The sequence below is a fragment of the Bufo gargarizans genome, chromosome 8 (assembly GCF_014858855.1).
Source record: "Bufo gargarizans isolate SCDJY-AF-19 chromosome 8, ASM1485885v1, whole genome shotgun sequence".
In the NCBI taxonomy this organism is placed as follows: domain Eukaryota; kingdom Metazoa; phylum Chordata; class Amphibia; order Anura; family Bufonidae; genus Bufo; species Bufo gargarizans.
In genome coordinates, this window is record NC_058087.1 from 179,926,250 (window position 1) to 179,950,151 (window position 23,902).

A 23,902-nucleotide genomic window follows, 5' to 3' on the forward strand; every position below is an offset into this window, starting at 1 on the left:
TTTCTTCAGCCCTCATGCAACCAGTCTATCACTTATTTCCACCATCTTACTGTCCTTCAATCACCGTGACTAACCAATTTTTCACTCCTTCCATCCATCAAACCAATATACTCAATCACTTCCATCACATAGTTCCCACAACCCAACTCACCTATCATGTCTTTGTTCACTTTCAACGAATGTACAATTTTCCTCCTCACCATAAAACAAATCTGCTTTCCTCATGCCATTTCCAAAACAGTGACAACTTTCACCAAATCCAGAAGCCAGTCTACCACCAACCTACCAGTTGGTCACAATCCTTTCCCCTTCTTCTCCATCCAATCTACTTTCTTCTTCTCCAATGCATCCAATTTGTCCACTTGTCCTATCCATGAACCAATCTAGTCTTTCTTTTCCACTTTCCTGAACCCAACCAAGATCACTTCCACACTAACATCCATCTCACCTATCCAAGTATTCTACACAACCAATAAACAATTACCCACAAAATCAATTTACTACATTCATCATGCCCCTTCTAACTAGGCGATTCCTTTCACCCAATCAACTAGCCAGTCTACCACAGAATCCCACCAGTCGGTCACCACTCTTACCCCCTTCTTCCACTTCCAAACCACCCATCACGTCCTTCTGGGATCTCATAATCCACAAAGATAGAGAATGAGTTACTATTTGGAAACATGGTTCTCTTCCTTCTTGTCTTTTTGTCCTCCGTCTCAGCAGGACACATGACAGCTATTCCTATCATCTCCGTCCCACCCTTTCATTCCCAAACATTTAATTTATTTTGCATCTTATTTCTCCCTCCTCCCAGCAGCCGTGCTGACATTTCAACGGGGAGCAGAAGGAACTCTCAGAAGATTTGGCAGAGCGAGTCTCATCGTATAATTATCCCAGCAACGAGATAAAAGCCGGCTTGCAAGCATGCACACGCCATCACTCAGCCCGGGCAGCATCTCCTGCGTCTGCCACCTTGGTATTTTCAGATCAAAGGATACAGATTCTCCCCTCTCCCCGTCATACTGCAAGGTTCACACAAAGTACAAAGCGCACCGCGTCTTGTGATTTGTTCTTGACATCTTGTCGTTTAACGCAACCTCAAATTTGCTTTACCAAACAAAACAGGAAGCGATCCGGGCCTCGATGTCTTAATCATTCGCTCCTTACTATGGCATTAGTCTCATCGGGGACACGGCTGATGACGTGACTATCCCAGGGTGCACTTGGCGTCCTACACTAATCGTTAAGTCCTCATTAAACACACTCAGCGCTAATTGACGGATCCATTTACCTGTCTATAGCTGCACACCTGCTGATTGGACATATATTTCTATTGGGTTAAATGTGGAGTCACTTACCACCAAGGGTATACCTACCATAAAGGCTACATGTGCAGCTGCTGTGAATTTTTACAGAACTATACTGGTGGTAGAATATTATATTTAGCACCTAACATATATTTTAGATATAAGGAAGAAAGAGTTGTTCCCAATTTGACACCTATCACCTACCTACAAGTGATAGGTGTCTGATCAATGGTATTCCCACTGATGGGACCCGCACCTTTCCCAAAATGAGCGTCCCGTGTCTCCCATTTCAATGGAGCAGTTTGTCCCTTGACCGGGGGGAGAGTGCCATCAGTGCGCTACCACTCCATTCAAAGCCTATGAGACTGATGGACGTAGCGGAGTACATGCAGAGTGGGAGTGCGCATGTTCGACTGATGCTCCATTCAAACGAGGGATGCAAATAGCTTGGTTCTTGGGATCAGTGGGAGGTCCCAACGGTGGGACCACCGGCAGTCAGAACCCTCCAGATAGTGGATAACCAAGGACCCTGTAGGGCAGCGCATTATCATTGCATAGTCCATGCACTGCCATATAACATCGTGTTTTCCCCTAGAACAGGGATCAGCAACCTTCGTCACTCCAGCTGCTGTGAAACTACAACTCCCGAAATTCGGCTGTTCTTGTAACTCTCGAAAAAGTGAAAGGAGGATTGGGAGTTGTAGTTTCAGAACAGCTGGCGTGCCGGAGGATGCTGATCCTAGAAGCTATGATTGTAGAGGAGAATGCTTCCATATTGTGGCTTGTGATGGAGAATTTTAGTTCAAGTGTGAACAAAGCCAAACCCCATACAGCCCAATTAGACCTCTAATCAAAGTTTCACGCACCCATAGAAGTCTATGACGTCATATTGAACCTCCATACGTCTCTGACGTCATAAAATATTCTACGGAGGTTACAGCATTGCTTCTGTAATACAGTGCTGTAAGGGGACACTATACACACAGTCCATATGGCTCCTCTGCATGGGGCTGTAGGCATGCTGTGTGCCGCCATACCCAATGCAGCCCATCCGCATGGATAATATATTTTCCTTGATGCATCCATACATTTTTAACAAAAGTATAGGAAATAATAATAATAATTATAATAATAATAATAAATAATAAAAAAATAATTATAATAATAATAAAAAATAATAATTATAATAATTATAAGAATAATAAGAATAAAAAATAAGAATAAATACAGCCAAGTGAGTGCGCTCCAGTGTCATATTTGTAAAAATATTAACCCCCCCCCCCCACACACACCTTTTATCACTTCATGCGAGTAGATGCTCCGTTCAATAAGACAAGAGCTGGCGAGATAAATGAATTAAAGCAGCACCGGGTTAATGGCTTAAATGGAGGTTGAGCTGACATTTGCGTCTATTACCTCCAGTTTTTAAAAGCCTCGTTCATTTAGGAGCCTGATTATCCTGTAATTACTGATAAGTGTACGGGAGCATCAAAAACTAAAGGTAATTCTCTCAGGAAATAGAAAGATGGCAAAGTGCACGCAACGCACCACAGTATGAAGTACTTGAGAGGGACTTATTATTCTGTTCATCCCGATCCATGAACAAAATGCGAGAACTGCAGTGGAGACTGACACACCCAGGCAGAGCAGCAGAGAAGGGTGAGGAAGGAGGATTGTAACAGCACAACAAAGTGAATGTACATGCCTGTGACAAGCTCCACCACGGCTGGTTGTCACCCAGTATATAAAGCACCCCCGCCACTAGTACTTTGTGAACAGTTGTGTCTGTAAAGCTCAGGGGACAAGAGCTTGTTTTAACAGTTACAGGCAAGGAGCAGCATTAGGAAAAAGAGTATGTGAGTATGAGTGTGAGCAGATGAGTGTAAGAATCCTAGTCAATGTGAATACGTGTGTATGAGCATGAATATAAGTACACGGATGATTTGTGAGTGTATGAGAGGGTATAACCATGAGTAAGCATATGAGTATAGGTTCAGTATAAGTTCAAGTGTGAGTATGAGAGTATGAGTGAGTAAAGCAGTGACTATAAATACAAGTGTGAGTATCAGTAGGACTGAGATAAGGGAGTGTGAATCTGTCTATGAGCATGAATATAAGTACGCGGATGATTTGCGAGTGTATGAGAGAGTATAACAGTGAATAGACATATGAGTATATAAATATGAAATATATATGAAGTACAAGTTTAAGTGTGATTATAATAGTATGGGCGAGTATAGCAGTGACTATGAATACAAGTGTGAGTATCAGTATGACTGAGATAACAATGAGTGTGAGCATGAATATAAGTACACGGATGATTTCCGAGTGTATGAGTGAGCATACATTGCAAGTACAACTGGGATTGTTAGCGTATGAATGAGTGCTAGTATAACACAAGTTTAAATATCAGACTATAAGTGTGTGAGTATGATTGAGGGTAAATAACTGAGTGTGGATGGGTGTGTATCAGCATTGATATAAGTACATACCGTAAAAGATTTGCGAGTGTCTCAAGAGTGTAGGGTATAAGTACAAGATCAAGTGTGATTATGAGTGAGTATAACAGTGATTGTGAATACAAGTGTGAGTATCAGACTATTGTATAGCGTGAGTATGAGTGCGTGCTTGAGTAAGTTTGACTATATGAGTGGTTTTGTATAAGTGTGAGCATCACATGGAATAACTATTAATATACAATTGTATATGTATCAGGGTAAGAGTGTGAGATTGAATATGAACATGTATGGCTGTATGTGTACGAGTGTGAGTATACAATTATGCATCCTGTACCAGACTGTGTGTACGAGTGTGAGTATACAATTATGCATCCTGTACCAGACTGTGTGTACGAGTGTGAGCTTGCATAAGCCTTAGTATGAGTACAATTCTGTGTTACAGCGTCATAGATTAATGTACAATTGGATGAGATATATACAGGGCATGAGTGCAACTGTAAGAATAAGAGTGAGTATGAACATATGTACAAGTGTGATTGTGAGCGTATGAGTAAGAATAACAGTGAGGATGCGTATGGGCATGAGTTTAAGAGTATGAATGTACAGTATATACAACTGTGACTGTATGAGTGAGTGCGAGTATAACAGTGACTGTGAGGAGTATGAAGGTGGGTATGTGTATGCGCTAGAGTGAACGTAAGTGTGAGTATGAGTTTAGAGCATGTATGAGGCTTCATGCACACACCCTATACAGTGGAGCAGAGAGTCGGCACAGGTCCATGTGTGATTATACCCTCCCTATACTTTCTGAAAGGTGTCGTTAGTGCCCCAAAATTGTCAGAATACTGTTCATACACCATCGTCTCTGCGTCTCTTATATACGACCTCAGGTTTATATATGTCAAAAATTGGCATCCGTGCCCACAGGACTTTTCTGATGATAGTCTTCTATGACAAGTCAATGAGTCAAGTCGTGGTGGTCTGCAAGCCCTCATGGGTCCCACTGATGGCAGCATGAGTGCCCCCCCCCCCCCTTGAGACCCTTCGAGGCTTGACCAACTTACCGGAAATGCCTGGAAAAGCCGTGATGTTTGCCCATGTTCGGTCAGGTCGGCACCATCCGAGGCCAGGTGACTGACAGGCTGGTCAGAGTCACTCCTGCTGCGTCTGTGCCGCTGTCCCCGGTACTGAAGCTCCAGATCCTCTTCAGATCTGATGTCTTATCTGTCCCCGGTGTCCTGCCCCTCCTTCACTTGTGCTGAATACCCATGGGGTGCAGCTGTTAATGAGCTGGCTGCCTCAATCACAGAGAATGCCCACAGGAACGCTGCCGAGTCATTGCAATAAATGGCGGGGAGTAGAGAGAGGGAGTTTACACCGCCACCACGGCTCCGATTAACCCTGTCCCTGCTCTGTCTGTACCGCCTCTTACGGGCACCCTATTATTCCGAAATATCTCACAAGAGGTGAACTCAACTTTTCAGGTATAAAGGGAAGCTCTACTTGAAACATGGAAACCATCAGCAAGCTGGTAGCCGCTGCCACTAATGGCCTTCATTTTTGTTAAAAACATACTCCAACCCACAATATTTACCACCTGTTCATTAGATGGTGGGGGTCCGACTACTCTCCTCCAGATTTTTCCCAAACCTGCCACTCCTTGCAAACTCCAACTCAATACATTCATGCCGGTGGGGAAGAATGGGGGGGCTGGCTTTGTCGTCATAAGTTCATAACCAATATACGGTATACGGTATCAGGTGGTCTAGGGTAGTAAGGGGGTTGATAAAAATACACAAGGTGCTCTAGGGTGGTAACAGGTTAATACCGAATATCCTTGGGGTTTAGAGTGGTGAGTGGGTCTACACCTAATATACCCGGTGGTTTAGGATCAGCGTTGGACTGGCCCACCAGAGTGCCAAAGGTTCCTCCGGTGGGCCCAGGCTCTAATACTGCAGTGGACCCCAAAGATCCAGAAGAAAAAAAATCTTTGGAGCTGCCTTTGAAGCCAATAACTTGCTACTAGGGTCTAGTTCTGTCTATTGATGAAAAGGTGGTTTGGACCCTGAGAATTATCTCCTCTGTTGGGCCCAAGGAGCCCCAGCCCGACCCTTTTTAGGACGGTGAAAGGTTTAAGGGTAATTTTACAATATATCTTTATAGGACTCAAAAATGTATAAAAATGTGGTTGCTTACACCTACAACTAGAGGGAGCTCATGCCTACAGATCCCGGTATTAGCTGTATATCTCTATATGTAAGGAGCTCCCCCTAGTGGCAGCTGTAGGCAGACATTTTTTTTATCACAGCTGCCCGGCAGTAACAGATCCCACACCTGAATGCGCCCCTCGTGATTAACCTGTAGTCACACCTATGAGGATTTTATTCCTAAAATTTCAAAGGTAAATCGTCCTGTTTTTGACAACCATTACAGTCTGCACAGGCGTTGTCACCCAATTTAGACCCAAATTTGGTTTCAGAACCACCTCATTACATTGTGATATGTGTACCAGGGATGTTTGACTCCATAATTAGGTGGATTTGCTGTTCTGGAGTCTGGGAAAGCTGGGTGACAACCCTTGAGAGGTTATTATGGTGGTGACTATTTTTTTTATTTACTAGTAATTTAAGGGGAAGTTATTAGTCTTATGGGACAAATCCAAAACATGGCCGCTTTCAGTGTAAGTGTCCTCAGTTGCGTTTTTTCTTGTGGTCGGAGATGGAGAATATGATCCAAAAATTGAAAAAAAAAAAATAACCCAAGTTGTGACCTAAAAATAACATCTCTCCTGCCTGACCTCGATTCTGCTCGTCTGGGGAGATTACACCAGCGTAAAACGAAACCTGGACACCATCCCAGATCTGAGATCCAGCAGACACAATCAGGCTGGCGAGAAATGTGTCATACCCCAACGCTATCAATGATAGCCTAACGTCCCGGCCAACATCTAACTCCCCTCCAAGCCCAAATATTTACCCCCATTGTACACTCCCCACCCCGAACATCACACTCAAAGAAGTCCAGGAAGCTGAGATATGAGGGACTGTTTGGTGGGGTCCTTGTGCCTGAGCGTAACCTTGAGAAGGGGTCACCGCAGCTATTTTTAAAGGGGAAATCTGGCCCAAATTCACTCTATCCTCTCTTACGGTTGGAAACTGTATGGGGAAGGGGTTATTATTCCCTTTGTTCCAAAATTTTGGGGTAAAAAAAGGTTTCAAATTTTGGTGCTTTCCATTTTTGGTGCAAAAATTTGAGATTTGACACCATTTCCACAATTTTTGGCAATGTACACTCCCCTCATGATAAATCCTCCCTATGAGTCAACTGAACTCAGGGACCCAGCCTGATCCAATATACGGTATATTTTTTTATGGAATTCCCCTTTAACTACAACTCCTTCATTTTATAAGACTCCATTGGAAGCACTTATTTCATCTACTATTTAAAAATACCTTATGAACTTATGTCTTGAGCTTTTCTGCCCTATAATCTAGAACCAAACGTGAACACATAAACAAATGGACATGCCCTTTAAGTCACCATGGGTGCCAACAGTACAAGCTCTGGTATAGCTTAGTGCTTTGGCATGCTAACTACCAAAGCCAGGTCTTATGGGAGTCTCAATTTTCTTTTACCCCTGTCTCCCCAAAGCAATGTGGCCACTGATCCCAATGGTGGTGGACATGCCCTTTCAGTGACCACAGCAGCGTCTAGTACACCACGTTGACGGGTCTCACAAAGGGCCCAAGTCAAATAGGAGCGTCCAAGGCACTGGAGTCCGCTGATAGTTACCATGTAGTCCCATTTTGTAGACCATTCTGTTCTATGGCGCAGGATGCCAATGACAGTGGACATACCCTTTAAGTGACTATTTAACCTTGTCATGTGAAAGCCTCCAAGGCACTGATGTCCCCGTATCCTTTATCATGTCCTGCCCCATCTATCCAAGCAGCGCGGTGCATTTTGCCCCGTGGTCCACGAATGGCAGTGCCCATTACCGATGCATGAGACAACGCGTTTCAAGGAGTTGCACATAAATCTGGGTGATATTGCACTCTAGATATCTGCATTGGAAGAGGCCGAGATATATAGGCTTTTGCTGGTGGTTTACATAAAGGGCCATGCGGGGGGAAGGACGGTGTACAGAGCTCTCCTGTAACTGTAGAAACCCCCCGGGAGCCTGGCACAGAAGGTCACATTAGTCAGACGGCACTGGAAAGTTATCCATCCATTACCAGGATATCCATTCACTTCCAATGCATGGAGGAAAGCAATGACCTGAGAGAATGGAAAAGTCAATGCCGAGCTGGAAAGTACAAATGTTTCTGACGCGGCTTTTCCTTATGGAGCTTACCGGAAAATCCAGGCCTGGGAGGGGGAAGGGTTGTATGAGATGAGGAAAACATGGCGGCTTCTTTCAGAAACAGCGCCACTGCTGACCATAGGTTGTGTGTGGTATTGCACCAAAGCCATATCTAGTTGAATGGGATTGAGATGCAATACCAGATACAGCCTAAGGACAAGGGTGGCACTGTTGCTGAAAGGAAGCTTTCACACTATCCAGCCATTACTAGGCTGGGTGACAACCAACATGGAGTCCATGGCAGAGCATTAGGGGTTGTTCTGCAGGGATGTATACCCCACACTGCACTGGGAGACTCGACACTGGGCTGCAAAACTTCAACTCCCAGCATGCTCTGATAGTTGGGAGCTGTCAGGAAATACTGGGAGCTGTAGTTTTCCAACAGCTGGGAGTGCCGCTGGTTGGAGACTGGTGATTGGCCACTCTCACACACATGACTGAGCCACACAGACTGTGATTGGCCAGTGCTATGATTGAACAAGTCCATATTCACATGCCACATATAGTGCATGGACGGTCCCTGCAAATTCGGGACTGCTGCCAACAATGCAAGTCTACAAGCTGCACCTCATAGGCAGGCAAACTCCTTAAAGGGGTGAGCTTTTTTTCAATAATGGGCAGAATGGATATTAAAGGGAGGTTTCTGAGTTTTTTTTTAACTAGATGACGTATCCTGATTCGCTGAGTGGTCATCAGTATCTGACTGGTGGAGGTCCGACACCCGGGACCCCTGCCGATCAGCTGTTTGAGAAGGCAGCGGAACTTGAAGTAGTGCCGCGGCCTTCTCTCACCTTTTCCCAAGGTCATGTGACATCATGTTCATTGGTCACATTGCGCAGGCGCAGCTCAGTCCCATAGAAGTGAAGGGAGCTGAGCTGCAATACCAAGCACGGCCACTATACAATGGACGGCGCTGTGTTTGGTAAGCTGAGATAACGCCATGGCGCTACTACGAGAGCCAGTGCCTTCTCAAACAGCTGATTGGCAGGGGTCCCGGGTGTCGGACCTCCACCAGTCAGATACTGATGACCTATCCAAAAGATCTTGGAAAACCCCTATAAAAAAAGAAGCATTGCTCACCTTCACGCATAGCCCACCACTGATGTCATGATGCTTAGCCGCTTGTCTTCACTTCCTGGTTCCCGCTAGACACACAGGAAATGCCTGCTCAGCCAATCACAGGACCGGGGGCGGTGACAGGTCTCAGCCAATGATTGGCGAGAAGGCACTTCTCTACGCTAATGGCCATATGAAGGGACTATGATGCCACCGTAAGCCGCCATATTCTCCCATAGGAATATGTTATAAGATAACATAGATTGGATGACAGATATCCTTTAATTTTGGCCTCGTTACCATTATCCTGAGCACAAGTCTAACGTGCTCTCTTCAGCACGTGATTCGGTATCATTTCCCACTAACCTAGATTCTTCATATCATCCTAGTTTCCTCAGACATACTGACGGTGTCCCAGGACGGGGGAGAAGGACAAGGGGAGGAGGGGGGCTTACAGAAGCTGGCGAAGTCCGAACCAGGCCAAAGTATACCATTGTTATTCCGCACGGATTGGGTCACCCGCCCTCGATGAAAAATGCCCAACTAGGCCTCTTTTCACGAAAACTGTCCAAAATAAAATCTGGCCTGGTTTCCCATAGCAACCAATCAGAGCTAAGCTTACATTTCTTCAGCTGCTGTGGTAAAATGAGAGCTGAGCTGTGATTGGTTTCTATGGGCAAGGCCTGTCTTCCTGTTAGATACCTGAGGCCTAACTGGGGGGAGGTTTATGTCTAGCTTTGCCAGAAACACGAATCGCCCGATTGGTCAAAATGGCTGACATGGTGTGGTGTATTTTGAGCAACTCATTACATACACATGATTACCAAAATTTTAGTTACTAACTTTGGGGCATATACTGTATAAGCGTCACCCTGGTAACGCTCAAATCTTTCAAGGACTGACCACTTATAAGCCACACCCATTGTTGGGTTGTAATGGCCTGAATTTGATATTCTAAATGTAAAGGTGAGGGCCACACTTGTTGTGGCGTGGCATAAAATGGCAATGTCGTGCGATTGCGACAGTGTCCCGCAGGTTGTCACAATGGATTGATGGGGGGCTGTGACTCCCGTGCTGCCTGACTGAAAGGGGCAGCGGTACTTGCTGGCGCCCCTTTTATAATTTTCTTACTACCCGTGCCTGGCACTGTAGCTCACACATTCAGCTAGCGGCATGGCCGGTCAGTAAGCCGATGCTCGAAAAGCGCCTGCCCTAGTTCTCAGCAGAAGATGACATAGCCGCCATATCTATGTAAAACATGGCGGTGTGTCCCAGCAGATTGCAGGTTATCAAATGATGGTGGATCGGGAACAAGCCCAGACACAGGGTGTTAATGAACATAACATTGGTATCAGCTGAGGCAGCAGCCTTAAAGGGACGGTTTCGCCTCGAAATCGTGTGCATTAAGTAGTTATAAACACTAGCTACATTCACACGTCAGTATTTTCCTATATCCCGATTTTCGGTCCGTTTTTCCTGAAAATGTTTCTGTATGTCATCCGTTTTTTGCGGATCCGCAAAAAACGGAAACATGTATAAAGTTCAATAATCAAATAAAGTTGTTTGGATTTCTTTGAAAAAAAATAAATAAATAAAAAATAAAAATTTGTTATGTGTTTCCAGGAACGGATTCCGCATAAAACGGATGACATATGGAATGACATCCGAATGTCTTCCGTTTTTTGCGGATCCATTGACTTTGTATTGTACCAGGATCTGAATTTTGCGGACAAGAATAGGACGTTTTATATTTAAACGGACATGCGGAACGGAACAACGGAAACGGACAGCACACATTGTGCTGTCCGATTTTTTCCAGGACCCATTGAAAATGAATGGGTCCAGATCTGGTCCTGATCTGTTCCGCAAAAAACGGAACAGATCAGGAAAGAAAAAACGGACGTGTGAATGGACCCTTAGATGCACAGTAAATTGTGTTTCTCATGCAGCGAGTCTTCATCTTCTTTTTATTTAGCTACTTACATCTAGGTGACACTAGATGACAATGAATAGGCATGAGGTGCATCTCCTCAGGATAAGTCATCAATATGAGATCTGTGGGCGACCTGATTCCCAGAACCCTCACTGATCAGCTGAGGAACAGACCCCGGGACAACAGGGTAGTGGCCATGAATGGTACTGCAGCGCTGATCCCATTTTAACCGACCCCCCACCTAAGGATAGTTCATGAATATTACAGGCCATGAAAAGCCCTTTAAAAAAATAAAATTCTGCCTGCCTCCATCCACCACTAGGGGGAGCTTAAGAGGTGACTGTATACTGGTTTACTATCATATACTGTAAATGTATGTGATAAGCTCCCTCTAGTGGTGGCTGCAGGAAGATGGGGTGTAAAGGGCTGTGAAGGCTTTTACACTGGGGCCTGGGAGATTAACTAAACATTAGATTTGTGGCCTTCCTGCTGTTGACAAACTACAACTCCCAGCATGTCCTGACCTAAGGGTGACAGTAGGGCCATAGTTCTTGGCTCCTATGCAGGAAAGCAAAAAGTTGCTCAAAAATGGGCAGATGGTAAGATTCCTTGCCGGGATCAGCAGGGGTTAATTTTACCCAAGTGGCTCTGCTGGAGCCCTGACCATTTGGCTCTAATGAATGGAGCCTTTATACCGCATGGCACTGAAGAGGTTAACTTATACCCGCTCTGACTGATGAGCACCCGTATTAGACACCCACAGACATTCCACGACGATAACAGCTCCACATTTCTATGAAAGATGCAAAACAGAAGACATTACAGCGAGGGCCCAGCACATTTCTGTATGGCAGGGCTGCGTTCAGACACAACATGGAAAATGTCTGTGCCATCTGCTGTCTGTCTGCAGGTGGGGCACATGCGGGCTGAGAGCTGCCATATGGATGGTGCACTAGTGGTGGCAGGTCCCTGTCTTATCTATCTATCCATCCAAAGGCATAGGTGAAATAATAGGGCCCCATGGCAAGACTCAAAATGAGCAGCGATCTTCTCCACAATGAGCTCCCCCTAGTGGTGGCTGCATTCAGCCCGGATTCTATCATTTATCAAGTCAGAGAAATATATCTCTCCCACAGACACATCATGAAATCCAGCACAAGACGGAAAAGTGCAATGATATTCATTAACATTGCAGATGCCCCAGTGGTAATACATGACACCGCTAGATAATTAGGACATACTCTCATTCCACCGAAGAAACAGCAATTTAGCGCCACATTGGAAATATACTGGGCAACAAGATATACAACCTCTCTAAGAATGTGCAGTGATCAGCTGGTTATGAGGAATATTATAGCTGGTAGATAGAAACATAGATAGATAATATGAGATAGATATATAGACAGGCAGGCAGATAGATGCCTTTCCCCAATCACTAAACAGAAAAAAATATTCATACAAAAATGAATAACACTTTATCCCGTGTTCTCGGTGCGGCTCCTTCCCTTAGTAACCAGAGAATTTGATGAACTGTCAGTTTTGAGTCCTCAGTCAATAGGTAGAAAAAAAGGATAAAATACAATAATAAAGATGGAAAAAAACAAGATCCTACAGTAAATGGCTCTGCTGTGTAATCTGGCGCCCCCTGGTGTCGACTTATGGTGAAGAAACAAACCTAACACATAAGCAGGATAGCAATGTACGTGGACTAGGAGGGTTCAACAAAGAATAAGACTGGTTTAACGTCAAGGACATTTCAAATTCCCTGCACAGACTAGATGTAAAGAATAGAACTCTGCCCGCAGCCACCACCAGAGGAAGCTCACTGCATACTGTTTTATAAATGAGTTCTATGTATAAATAGTATGCAGTAAGCTCCTGAGCTCCCTCTAGTGGTGGCTGCAGGCATACTGAGTTTTATTCTTTAAATGTAGTCTGTGAAGGGAAGGTAATGTGATGGAAATGTAAAAAAACAAAAAACATTGTGCTGAATCATTTTTTTAAAAATATTTTTAAAGCATATATCAGATACAGGGCTCCAAATCCCCTGCACAGGCTAGATTTAAATAATAAAACTGGCTGCAGCTGCCACTAGAGGGAGCTAAGGAGCTTACTGCATACTATTTATACATAGAAAGCAATCATAAAACAGTATGCATTGAACCCCCTCTAGTGGTGGCTGCAGACTGACTGAGTTTTATTCTTTAAATCTAGTCTGTGCAGGGATGGTAATTCAGCTCCAAATCCCCTGCACAGGCTAGATTTAAAGAATAAAAATCTAGTCTGCGCCCACCACTAGAGGGAGCTCACCGCATACTGTTTTATAATTGAGTTCTATGTATAAATAGTATGCAGTAAGCTCCTGAGCTCCCTCTAGTGGCAGCTGGAGCCAGGTTTATTCTTTAAATCTAGCCTATGAAGGGGATTTGGAGCCCTGTATCTGAAATATGCTTTAAAAATATTTTAAAAAATGAGTCAGCACAATGTGGTAAAGAATATCTTTTTTTTTTTTTTTTTTTTTTTTTTTTTTACATTTCCATCACATTACTTTCCCTGCACAGACTAGATTTAAAGAATAAAACTCAGTCAGTCTGCAGCCACCACTAGAGGGAGCTCAAGAGCTTACTGCATACTATTTATACATAGAACTTAATCATAAAACAGTATGCATTGAACCCCCCTCTAGTGGTGGGTGCAGACTGACTGAGTTTTATTCTTTAAATGTAGTCTGTCCAGGGAAGGTAATTCAGATACAGGGCTCCAAATTCCCTGCACAGGCTAGATTTATAGTATAAAAATCTAGTCTGCGCCCACCACTAGAGGGAGCTCACCGCATACTGTTTTATAATTAAGTTCTATGTATAAATAGTATGCAGTAAGCTCCTGAGCTCCCTCTAGTGGCGGCCACAGGCAGACTGATTTTATCACTTAGTTCTATGTTAATGCAGGGGATTTGGAGCTCTGTGTCAGACAAAATGGAGCTGCGACTGCTATAAGGATATGGCCATTCACTCTAAGGCAGTATCAGCTTGTCATTCCAGGGTCGTAGCATGAATAAATTATTGGATAGTAGGCTAATGTGATACAGAGGAGAAGGAAATAAATATGAAGTGTTCTTGCTACAGGCGTGTTTATTCAGATGTACGTTTTTGTCTTCATTAAGAGGTCTGCATTTCACTCTCAGCCGCGAGGATTCTTTCCATTTTTCATGATTTGTGTTCTAATCACATAGGCAGAGATGGGGTCATTACAGGTGAAGCTGCCGGTATGCGGGAAAGTGTATATTCCTGCAAACCTGCATGTGTATTAGAATCTACTTCCCCGGCTGACTGGGAGTGAAAGCTACTTAAAGGGGTTGTACATTAGAAAAACATGGCTGCCTTCTTCCAAATACAGCGCCACACTTGTCTGCAGGTTGTGTGTGGTATTGCAGCTCGGTCTTATATACAGTACTTCAATAGAGCTTAGCTGCAATACCAGATACAACCCATGGGCTGGAGTGGCGCTGTTTCTGAAAGAAAGCTGCTATGTTTTTCTAATCCGGTACAGCCCTTTTAAAGAATATACTCTAGAGGGTAAATAGCTTAATCTATTTGCAGATATATTGTAATATATCTTGTAAGAAAGTGGCCTTTACTCTTCCATCGCATGTAATTCACCTATTCCTGTCAACGAGCCCTAAAATCTAGTACAAGATGGTATATAGGAATCAGATGGGAGGGGGATGCAGCTGCAATCTATCTGCTGTGTGTGTGTGAGACTGCATGCTGCGAGAGGGGAGAGGGAGCAGCAGGTGGAATTATCCAACTGGCTCAGGTCAAAAAGCACAGCTCTGACCTCATACTAGGAGGAGCCTGACCACTCAGCAAGTATCCAGAGAACCCCCAAAACCGGTAAGAAACACCCCTCTTGATTACATTTGCATAAACCTGCCCCTTTTTACACTCCAGCGCAAGTCTGTTGGAAGGTATTGAACGTGCGCAGAATAATTGAATCCATATCTCCTACCAGCTATAACATTGTATGCTGTCCCCTGGCTGTTAAGACATGCTGGCACTTCTGGTTCTGCAGAGGAATGTTCAGTATTACATGCCTCACTCCTTGCCTGATGGGTAGGCAGCAGAGACTGGTGCACGCTGCAGGGCTGCAGTACATTATACGGCCTCTGAGATGAGAATGTCCTCAGGCTTCTCATGAGAAATCTGGCTGCAGAGATCACAGCCCCCCACAGCGTGCGGTGCCTCGCGGCTCTTTCCATGTAATGGCCAGGTGTCTCTCTGGTCATACTGGATTCACCATCACTAGCTCTGCTGAGGAGATGAGGAGACAGCGCCCCAGAATCCAAATGGCCAAATTTATATCCATCATTGAAATGACTGTTCTTATCGCAGAACAATGTAGCAGATGTAGCAGAGAGGAAACTGTTATGGGGGCAACACTGGTACATAATGATAACTTTCAGAAATACAGGGGTATTACAGCTTTTTGATATTGATGACCCGTCCTTCAGATAGTTCATCAGTATCAGATCGATTGGGGTCTGACAACCGGTAACCCCATAATTAGCCATAGATAGATATGAGATAGATAGATAATAGATAGATAGATAGATAGATAGATAGATAGATAGATAGATAGATATAAGATAGATAGATACGGTAGATAGATAGATAGATAGATAGATAGTACTCAGCAGTGAGGGACATCCACTTTAGGAGACTGTCTGATCTCTGCCCAGACTTCAGCTCCATGGAGGAGGAAGAGAAGCTGCCCATACTGCTGGGGGAGGAGGAGAACACAGCGGCCATAGCAGCACAATATATCAGTGCCTGCCACAGACTGAGAGGAGCCTGATATACCATGGACTCCGATACACTGACCCCGGGTGTGTCCACATTTCTCAACCCCCTATTTCCCACATCTTTGGCAATACTAATGTATAATTTTAGACCTGCCAATAAAGCTAGATAGATAGATATGAGAAAAATGATGGATACATAGATAGATAGATAGATAGGAGATAGATAGATAGATAGATAGATAGATAGATAGCTAAAAAATAAATACACCGCAGCACTTCCAGTAGGTGAAAATAGTGGGATCCTTTTATTCACCTTGAAAATGGTCCCAGCAAGTGGACCGAAACGTTGCACGGGTATAAAAGGATCCCACTATTTTCACCTACTGGAAGTGCTGCGGTGTATTTATTTTTTATCGATTATCACCTTGGTAAGGTGCAATACCGCTGGCACCCCTTGCTACTGGTTGTTTCACCAGGTGTGCTGCCCTGAACCTTTATACCTACTAGATAGATAGATATGAGATAGATAGATAGATATTAGATAGATAGATAGATAGATAGATAGATAGGAGATAGATAGATAGATAGATAGATACATAGATAGATAGATAGATAGATAGGAGATATAAGATAGATAGATAAGAGATAGATGATAGATAGATAGATAGATAGATAGATAGATATGAGATGGAAGATAGATAGATGATAGAAAGATAGATAAACGTAGCAAAAATGCAGCACTCTCAAATGGAAAAAAGGAACAAAATGTATTCACCCATGCAGAACGCAACGTTTCGGCTCTATACTGGAGCCTTTCTCAAGCGAGAGAAAGGCTCCAGTATAGAGCCGAAATGTCACGTCTGGCATGGGCGAATACATCTTGTTCCTTTTTTCCATTTGAGAGTGCTGCATTTTTGTATATTTGGGCGATAGTCTTGTCCCATTGGGCTTGCACCTTCGGTTTGCCTTCTTTTGTCTGGTGCTGCCATTTTTCTTCGATAGATAGATAGATAGATAGATATGAGATAAGATAGATAAGTATAAAGAACTCCGGGGCACTTCCAAAAAGAAGCGTGCATTTATTCACCAAATAGCAGCAAAAGATAGATATGAGATAGATAGATAGGAGATAGATACATAGATAGATATTAGATAGATAGATAGATAGAAGATAGATAGAAGATAGATATTAGATAGAAGATAGATAGATATTAGATAGAAGATAGATAGATAGATATTAGATAGATAGAAATAGATAGAAGATAGATCGATAGATAGATAGATAGATATGATTGCAGGCTCTGGAGACAGCAGTACATGGAGTCTCCTCTCTGGGCTGTGTCCGGTATATATGGTCCGACCCTCGGTTCCTATCACCACGGATCAGACGCCTCCACCTGAGCGGAGCTGCTGCTGGTTCCTGGCGGTGTTGATTGGGCCCCCCTCCCGCAGCAGCGCTCCCCTACCAACATCACCCCAGAATACAAAGACTACACATAAAACACCACACACAGTCCTCACCCGCCCGCCCCTTGTCCTCGGAGCTAGCACTCTACAATCCACCTCCAGATGAGAACGGCTTCATCAATGTCATTAACTGTACAGGTGAATTTGCCTGCAGCTGGCAGATAGAGGGTTAATGGAGAGGACTTACCCCCAGCAGCTCATTCTGATCCAGGGTTAATCATCCTCTTGTAGATAACTGTGAGCGCCCCCCGGAGCGGTACCCACCCGCTGACACCCTCTCCCTGAAATCTCAGCTCAGGGAAGCATCTGCTGGCGTCTGCAGGAGAAGACTGCAACTCCAGAGGAGATGGGGGATCTGCCAGGCTGCGCGGTGAGGGAGGGGCGCCATGTCTGCGGGGAGAGATTTAGCCCTGGCTCGCTTCTCACATTTTCAACCCATTTGCAGGCATCTTAATGGGGGACATCCCGTCCTCCGGGAAAAGATCCAGAAAATCCCACCTCTAATCCAAGCCCTGGAAGACGGGAAGATCTCAGCTCCTAACTTCAAGGATGTGTCTAAAGGAAGTGCAAAATAAGGAGGCACTGAGCACTTAACCTCCGAGACCCCGGGGAGGGCGAGAACATATGTATACATTCCCTGCAAGATACTGACCCCCCTTCTGACTATAACTGGACTTTACCACCACACAAACCAAGAAAAGGCATGGGGCCCCTGAGATCAGGGGCCCCCTTGCTGGCTACAAGCGATTGGCTGAAAAATATGACTAATGGGGTGGACATATGATCTAAACAGGGGCCCAAGGGGGCCCTTCCCAGTGGTAGAGCAGGAGCAGAAGGCCCAAGCTGCACCTCTAAGCGGAGATTGGGGCCCCATGACATGACTTTTCTTGGGCCCCAGAAATGCCAAGTCCTCCCCTGCTCCCATCATGTATTTAGGAGGAGGCACATGTCATCCGCCCCCTGCTGAGTAATGCACTTTGTACCGGCTGCCAAGGAGAGTGGAGGACGGGAAGTGACAACTGCTCTGAGCAGATTTCTTCTGCACAAAGGTGGTTGTCACTTTTAAAGCCAAATGAGCTGCTTGCATCTATCGGTCTGTAATGTATGGGGGAGGAGAATAATGGGTTAATTTTGCTCCTTTGCTTCTACAGCAGCTGGAAAGGATAGAAAGTAATAGGAGGGTAAAGCTGCTCTGCAGACGGGCACATCTATCTATCTATCTATCTCATATCTATCCATCTGTCTATCTAATATCTATCTATTAAATCAAATCAAATCAAAAAAGCTTTATTGGCAGGTCTAAAATTATACATTAGGGCAGCTTCTCTTCCTCCTCCATGGAGCTGAAGTCTGGGCAGAGATCAGACAGTCTCCTAAAGTGGATGTCCCTCACTGCTGAGTATTTGGGACAGTATATCAGGAAGTAGGCCTCATCCTTCAGGTGGCACTGCTGGCACAGTTTGCTTTCTCTAGGCAAGCAGCTCTGTCGATGCCGTCCGGATTCTATGGCCAGGCTGTGGGCGCTCAGTCTGTAGCAGGTCAGGATTTTCGGGTCTCTGGGGTTCCCTAGTTTCTCCAGGTATTGGGCCAGTTTGTAGTCTCTCTGCAGGCTCTGGTACACCGTCAGCTTCTGGGATGCTCTCACCTCCTTCCTCCATTCACTGACGTATTCCTCTTGTTTACTGTGTTGCTGATCCTGAGGTGGTGTGGGGTGATTTTCTGGTCAGGCTGGGTTCAGTAAGAGTCGAAGGCCTTTTTGAAGTCCACGAAACAAGTGTATATCTTTCCCTGCTTTGTGTTGTGGACATGGCTCTGGATGAGGCGGCGCAGGGTGTAGACGTGGTCTGTGGTGCGGTGGTTTGGCACGAACCCTGCTTGGCTTTTACTGAGTACATTGTGCTGGGTGAGAAAGCCGAGGATTCTCTGGTTCAGGACACTGTTAAATAGTTTCCCCAGATTGCTGCTGCCCCATATCCCTCGGTAGTTGGCCGGGTCATACCTGTCCCCACCCTTGTGTATTGGGGTTATGACACCTTGGTTCCAGGCCTGGGGGAAGTAGCCAGCGCTTAGCACAATGTTGTACAGTTTTGCTATGGCTGCCTGTATTGCTGGTGGGCTGTACTTAATCATTTCGGGTGGGATGCCATCTGTGCCGCTGGCTTTCTTACCTCTTATGGTTGATATTCTCTCTGATATATCCTGCAGTGTTATGGGTGAGTCTAGCGGGTTTTGACCTCATTTGTTCTTGGTCTGGGTTGTGTTCTTCTTTTGGGATGTCTCTGTAGAGGTCTCTGAAATACTGGAGCCAGATGGAGGTTGTTTTTCTTCCTATTTGTGCCCAGGTGGTTCCATAGTTCCCAGAAGGAGTTAACTTGGAGGGCATTTTGAAGCTGTGTAAGTTTGATTCTATCTGATATCTATCTACAGTTGCAAGAAAAAGTATGTGAACCCTTTGGAATGATATGGATTTCTGCACAAATTGGTCATAAAATGTGATCTGATCTTCATCTAAGTCACAACAATAGACAATCACAGTCTGCTTAAACTAATAACACACAAAGAATTACATGTTACCATGTTTTTATTGAACACACCATGTAAGCATTCACAGTGCAGGTGGAAAAAGTATGTGAACCCCTAGACTATTGACATCTCCAAGAGCTAATTGGAGTGAGGTGTCAGCCAACTGGAGTCCAATCAATGAGATGAGATTGGAGGTGTTGGTTGCAGCTGCCCTGCCCTATAAAAAACACACACCAGTTCTGGGTTTGCTTTTCACAAGAAGCACTGCCTGATGTGAATGATGCCTCGCACAAAAGAGCTCTCAGAAGACCTACGATTAAGAATTGTTGACTTGCATAAAGCTGGAAAGGGTTATAAAAGTATCTCCAAAAGCCTTGCTGTTCATCAGTCCACGGTAAGACAAATTGTCTGTAAATGGAGAAAGTTCAGCACTGCTGCTACTCTCCCTAGGAGTGGCCGTCCTGTAAAGATGACTGCAAGAGCACAGCACAGACTGCTCAATGAGGTGAAGAAGAATCCTAGAGTGTCAGCTAAAGACTTACAAAAGTCTCTGGCATATGCTAACATCCCTGTTAGCGAATCTACGATACTTAAAACACTAAACAAGAATGGATTTCATGGGAGGATACCACAGAGGAAGCCACTGCTGTCCAAAAAAAACACTGCTGCACGTTTACAGTTTGCACAAGAGCACCTGGATGTTCCACAGCAGTACTGGCAAAATATTCTGTGGACAGGTGAAACCAAAGTTGAGTTGTTTGGAAGAAATACACAACACTATGTGTGGAGAAAGAGGCACAGCACACCAACATCAAAACCTCATCCCAACTGTGAAGTATGGTGGTGGGGGCATCATGGTTTGGGGCTGCTTTGCTGCGTCAGGGCCTGGACGGATTGCTATCATCGAAGGAAAAATAAATTCCCAAGTTTATCAAGACATTTTGCAGGAGAACTTAAAGGGGTTTTAACTGATCTATCCTCTGAATAGTGACGTCACGACTAGTATCAACTAGCGTGGGGCGGGGCTAAGCTCCATTCAAGTGAACAGAGCTTAGCCCCGCCCACGCTAGTTGATACTAGTCGTGACGTCACTGGGCCAGCGGTAAACAGTGAGAAGGCCCCGGTGCTGCTGGAGCGCCGCTGCCTTCTCAAACAGCTGATCGGCGGGGGTCCCGGGTGTCGGACCCCCGACGATTAGAAGCTGATGATCTATCCAGAGGATACATCATCAGTTAAAACAAAGTGCAGAACCCCTTTAGGGCCATCTGTCCACCAGCTGAAGCTCAACAGAAGATGGGTGTTGCAACAGGACAACGACCCAAAGCATAGAAGTAAATCAACAACAGAATGGCTTAAACAGAAGAACATACGCCTTCTGGAGTGGCCCAGTCAGAGTCCTGACCTCAACCCGATTGAGATGCTGTGACATGACCTCAAGAAAGCGATTCACACCAGACATCCCAACAATATTGCTGAACTGAAACAGTTCTGTAAAGAGGAATAGTCAAGAAGTTATTGCTGCCAAAGGAGGTTCAACCAGTTATTAAATCCAAGGGTTCACATACTTTTTCCACCTGCACTGTGAATGTTTACATGGTGTGTTCAATACAAACATGGTAACATTTAATTCTTTGTGTGTTATTAGTTAAGCAGACTGTGATTGTCTATTGTTGTGACTTAGATGAAGATCAGATCACATTTTATGACCAATTTGTGCAGAAATCCTTATCATTCCAAAGGGTTCACATACTTTTTCTTGCAACTGTATCTGTCTATCTATCTATCTATCTCTATTTATCTCATATCTATCTAACTCATATCAAATCAAATCAAATAAGCTTTATTGGCAGGACTAAATACATTTTAGCATTGCCAAAGCAAGTGGGAAATAATTGGGTAGGGTTGGGGGATGGGGACACATCCAGGGTGAGATATAGGAGTCCATGGTATATCAGGCTCCTCTCAGTCTATGGCAGGCAGTAATGTATTGTGCTGCTGTGGCCGCTGTGTTCTCCTCTTCCCCCAGCAGTATGGAGAGTCTCTCTTCCTCCTCCATGGAGGTGAAGTCTGGGCAGAGATCAGACAGTCTCCTGAAGTCAGTCTCCCTCACTGCTGAGTATTTGGGGCACCGCAGCAGGAAATGAGCCTCATCCTCCACGGCCTCCTGGTCGCACAGCTGGCACAGTCTGCTCTCCCTGGGCATGTACCTCTGTGGGTGACGCCCGGATTCAATGAGCAGGCTGTGGGCGCTCAGTCTGTAGCGGCTCAGGATCTGTTGGTCTCTTGGATTGGGGAGTTTCTCCAGATATGGGGCCAGTTTGTGCTCCCTCTGCAGGCTCTGGTATACTGTCAGCTTCTGTGATGTTCGTATGTCGTTCCTCCAGATGCTAATATACTCCTCTTTGCCCTTGTGTATCGTCCTCTGGATTTCCCCCTTTGTCGGGCTGTATTGGTTGGTGGCTTGGGCAGGCTGGGTTTGGGTGACTTGTTGCAGGGTGCTTTGTTTTTCTGGGGCTTCTTGGTGTAGCAAGGCTTTGTGATGGTAGGAGCTGGGACTGCTGCTATGCAGATGGGCTCTGAATGATGGCGCCCTCTACTGGAAAGCAAAGTAGAGTGGGAATCTGCCTAGTTCTGCTCCACAGGCGCTGCTTGAGGTGCTCCTGTGGACCTGGAGAAGGTGTTTGCAGAGTTCTAGGTGGAATAGTTCTGTTGGCCCGGTCTGGGTATATGTTTGGGCCCCAGACTTCGCTGCCATACAGGAGGATTGGGACGATGATGGTGTCAAGGATTGTAAGCCAGACGGTCACTGGTGCCTTAAGATGATGCAGACGCCTTCTGATGGCAGAGAAGGTTTTGCTCTCCTTGTCTTTCAGTGTTTCCATGGCTTTCTTAAAACTCCCTGATTGGCTGATTTCTAAGCCCAGGTCGGTGTAGGTGTCGGTTTCTGAAAGTGGACGGTTGTTTAGCAGGAAGGGAGGACGCCCGGCTGCTTTCCGGTTTCTTTTCTTGAACACCATGATGTTGGTTTTCTTTGGATTGATGGGCAGTGCCCACGTGTTACTGAACTTCTCCAGGATCTTCAGGTTATCTTGGAGACCTTTCTCAGTTGGTGATAGTAACAGAAGATCATCTGCATTAAGGAGAAATTTCACCTCGGTGTCTATCTAATATCTATCTATCTCATATCTAATGCCTTGTCCACTTGTTTAGGTGGCATTCATATGACTGTATCCATTTTATGGCCCTATTGCAATGAATGGGTCTGCATCTGATCCGTAAAAAATGCCGAATGGAAGCAGACCTAAAATACGAACAAGTGACTGCCCCCTTAGTGTTAGAACTTATTCACATTTCTGTGTCCGTGAAAAAAATCTGTTTGTCATCCGTATTCCATGGTCCAAGGAGCGCAGGTCTCCATGATTTTTTTTCACTGACCCACAGAACAAACACATTAAAGTCAATGGGTGTATGGAAACTGCAGATAGCAAACGTCTGTGAAAAACGGAAATGTGAACCAGGACTCAGTGTTTGGTCAGTGATTCCCATCAGTGATTTTGAGCCAAAACCAGGTGCGGCTCTAAACACAGAACTGGGGCAGATCTTTCCCTAAGGCTGGGTTCAGACCTGAGCGTACTGACCTGAGCGCTGTGTATGCGTCTCACATACGCGGCTCCGGTAGTATGCGAACGCCCATTGTCGCGCGTTCCCGGAAGTCTATGTACGGGAACGCGCGACAAGACGCCCCAAAGAAGCTCCTGTACTTCTTGGGGAGTCGGGCATTTTACAGCGCGATCGTACGCGCTGTAAAACGCTCAGATGAGAACCATTCCCATAGGGAATCATTGGTTCTTGCCTGTTGAGCGTTTTACCCTAAGTTCACACCTGAGCGTTTTACAGCGCGTTCAAACGCGCTGTAAAACGCTCAACACATGAAAACCAATGCTTCCCTATGGGAATGGTTCTCACCTGGGCGTTTTACAGCGTGTACGA

At 45.1% G+C, this 23,902-nt stretch overlaps 1 protein-coding gene across 4 annotated transcripts in view; it reads right to left on the bottom strand.

Annotated features, from left to right (window-relative positions):
- Positions 1 to 23,902, bottom strand: part of LOC122944525 (Grid2 interacting protein) — a 70,939-nt gene that overhangs the window by 32,533 nt on the left and 14,504 nt on the right. The window contains exon 1 of one of the 4 annotated variants that reach the window (XM_044302910.1): positions 17,577 to 17,694. The exons of the other annotated variants lie outside the window; for them this stretch is intronic. Coding sequence (XP_044158845.1) covers positions 17,577 to 17,590 — 14 coding nt within the window. The 5' untranslated portion in view covers positions 17,591 to 17,694. Of the gene's footprint in view, positions 1 to 17,576; positions 17,695 to 23,902 lie in introns of those variants that run through there. 4 annotated transcript variants of the gene reach the window in all.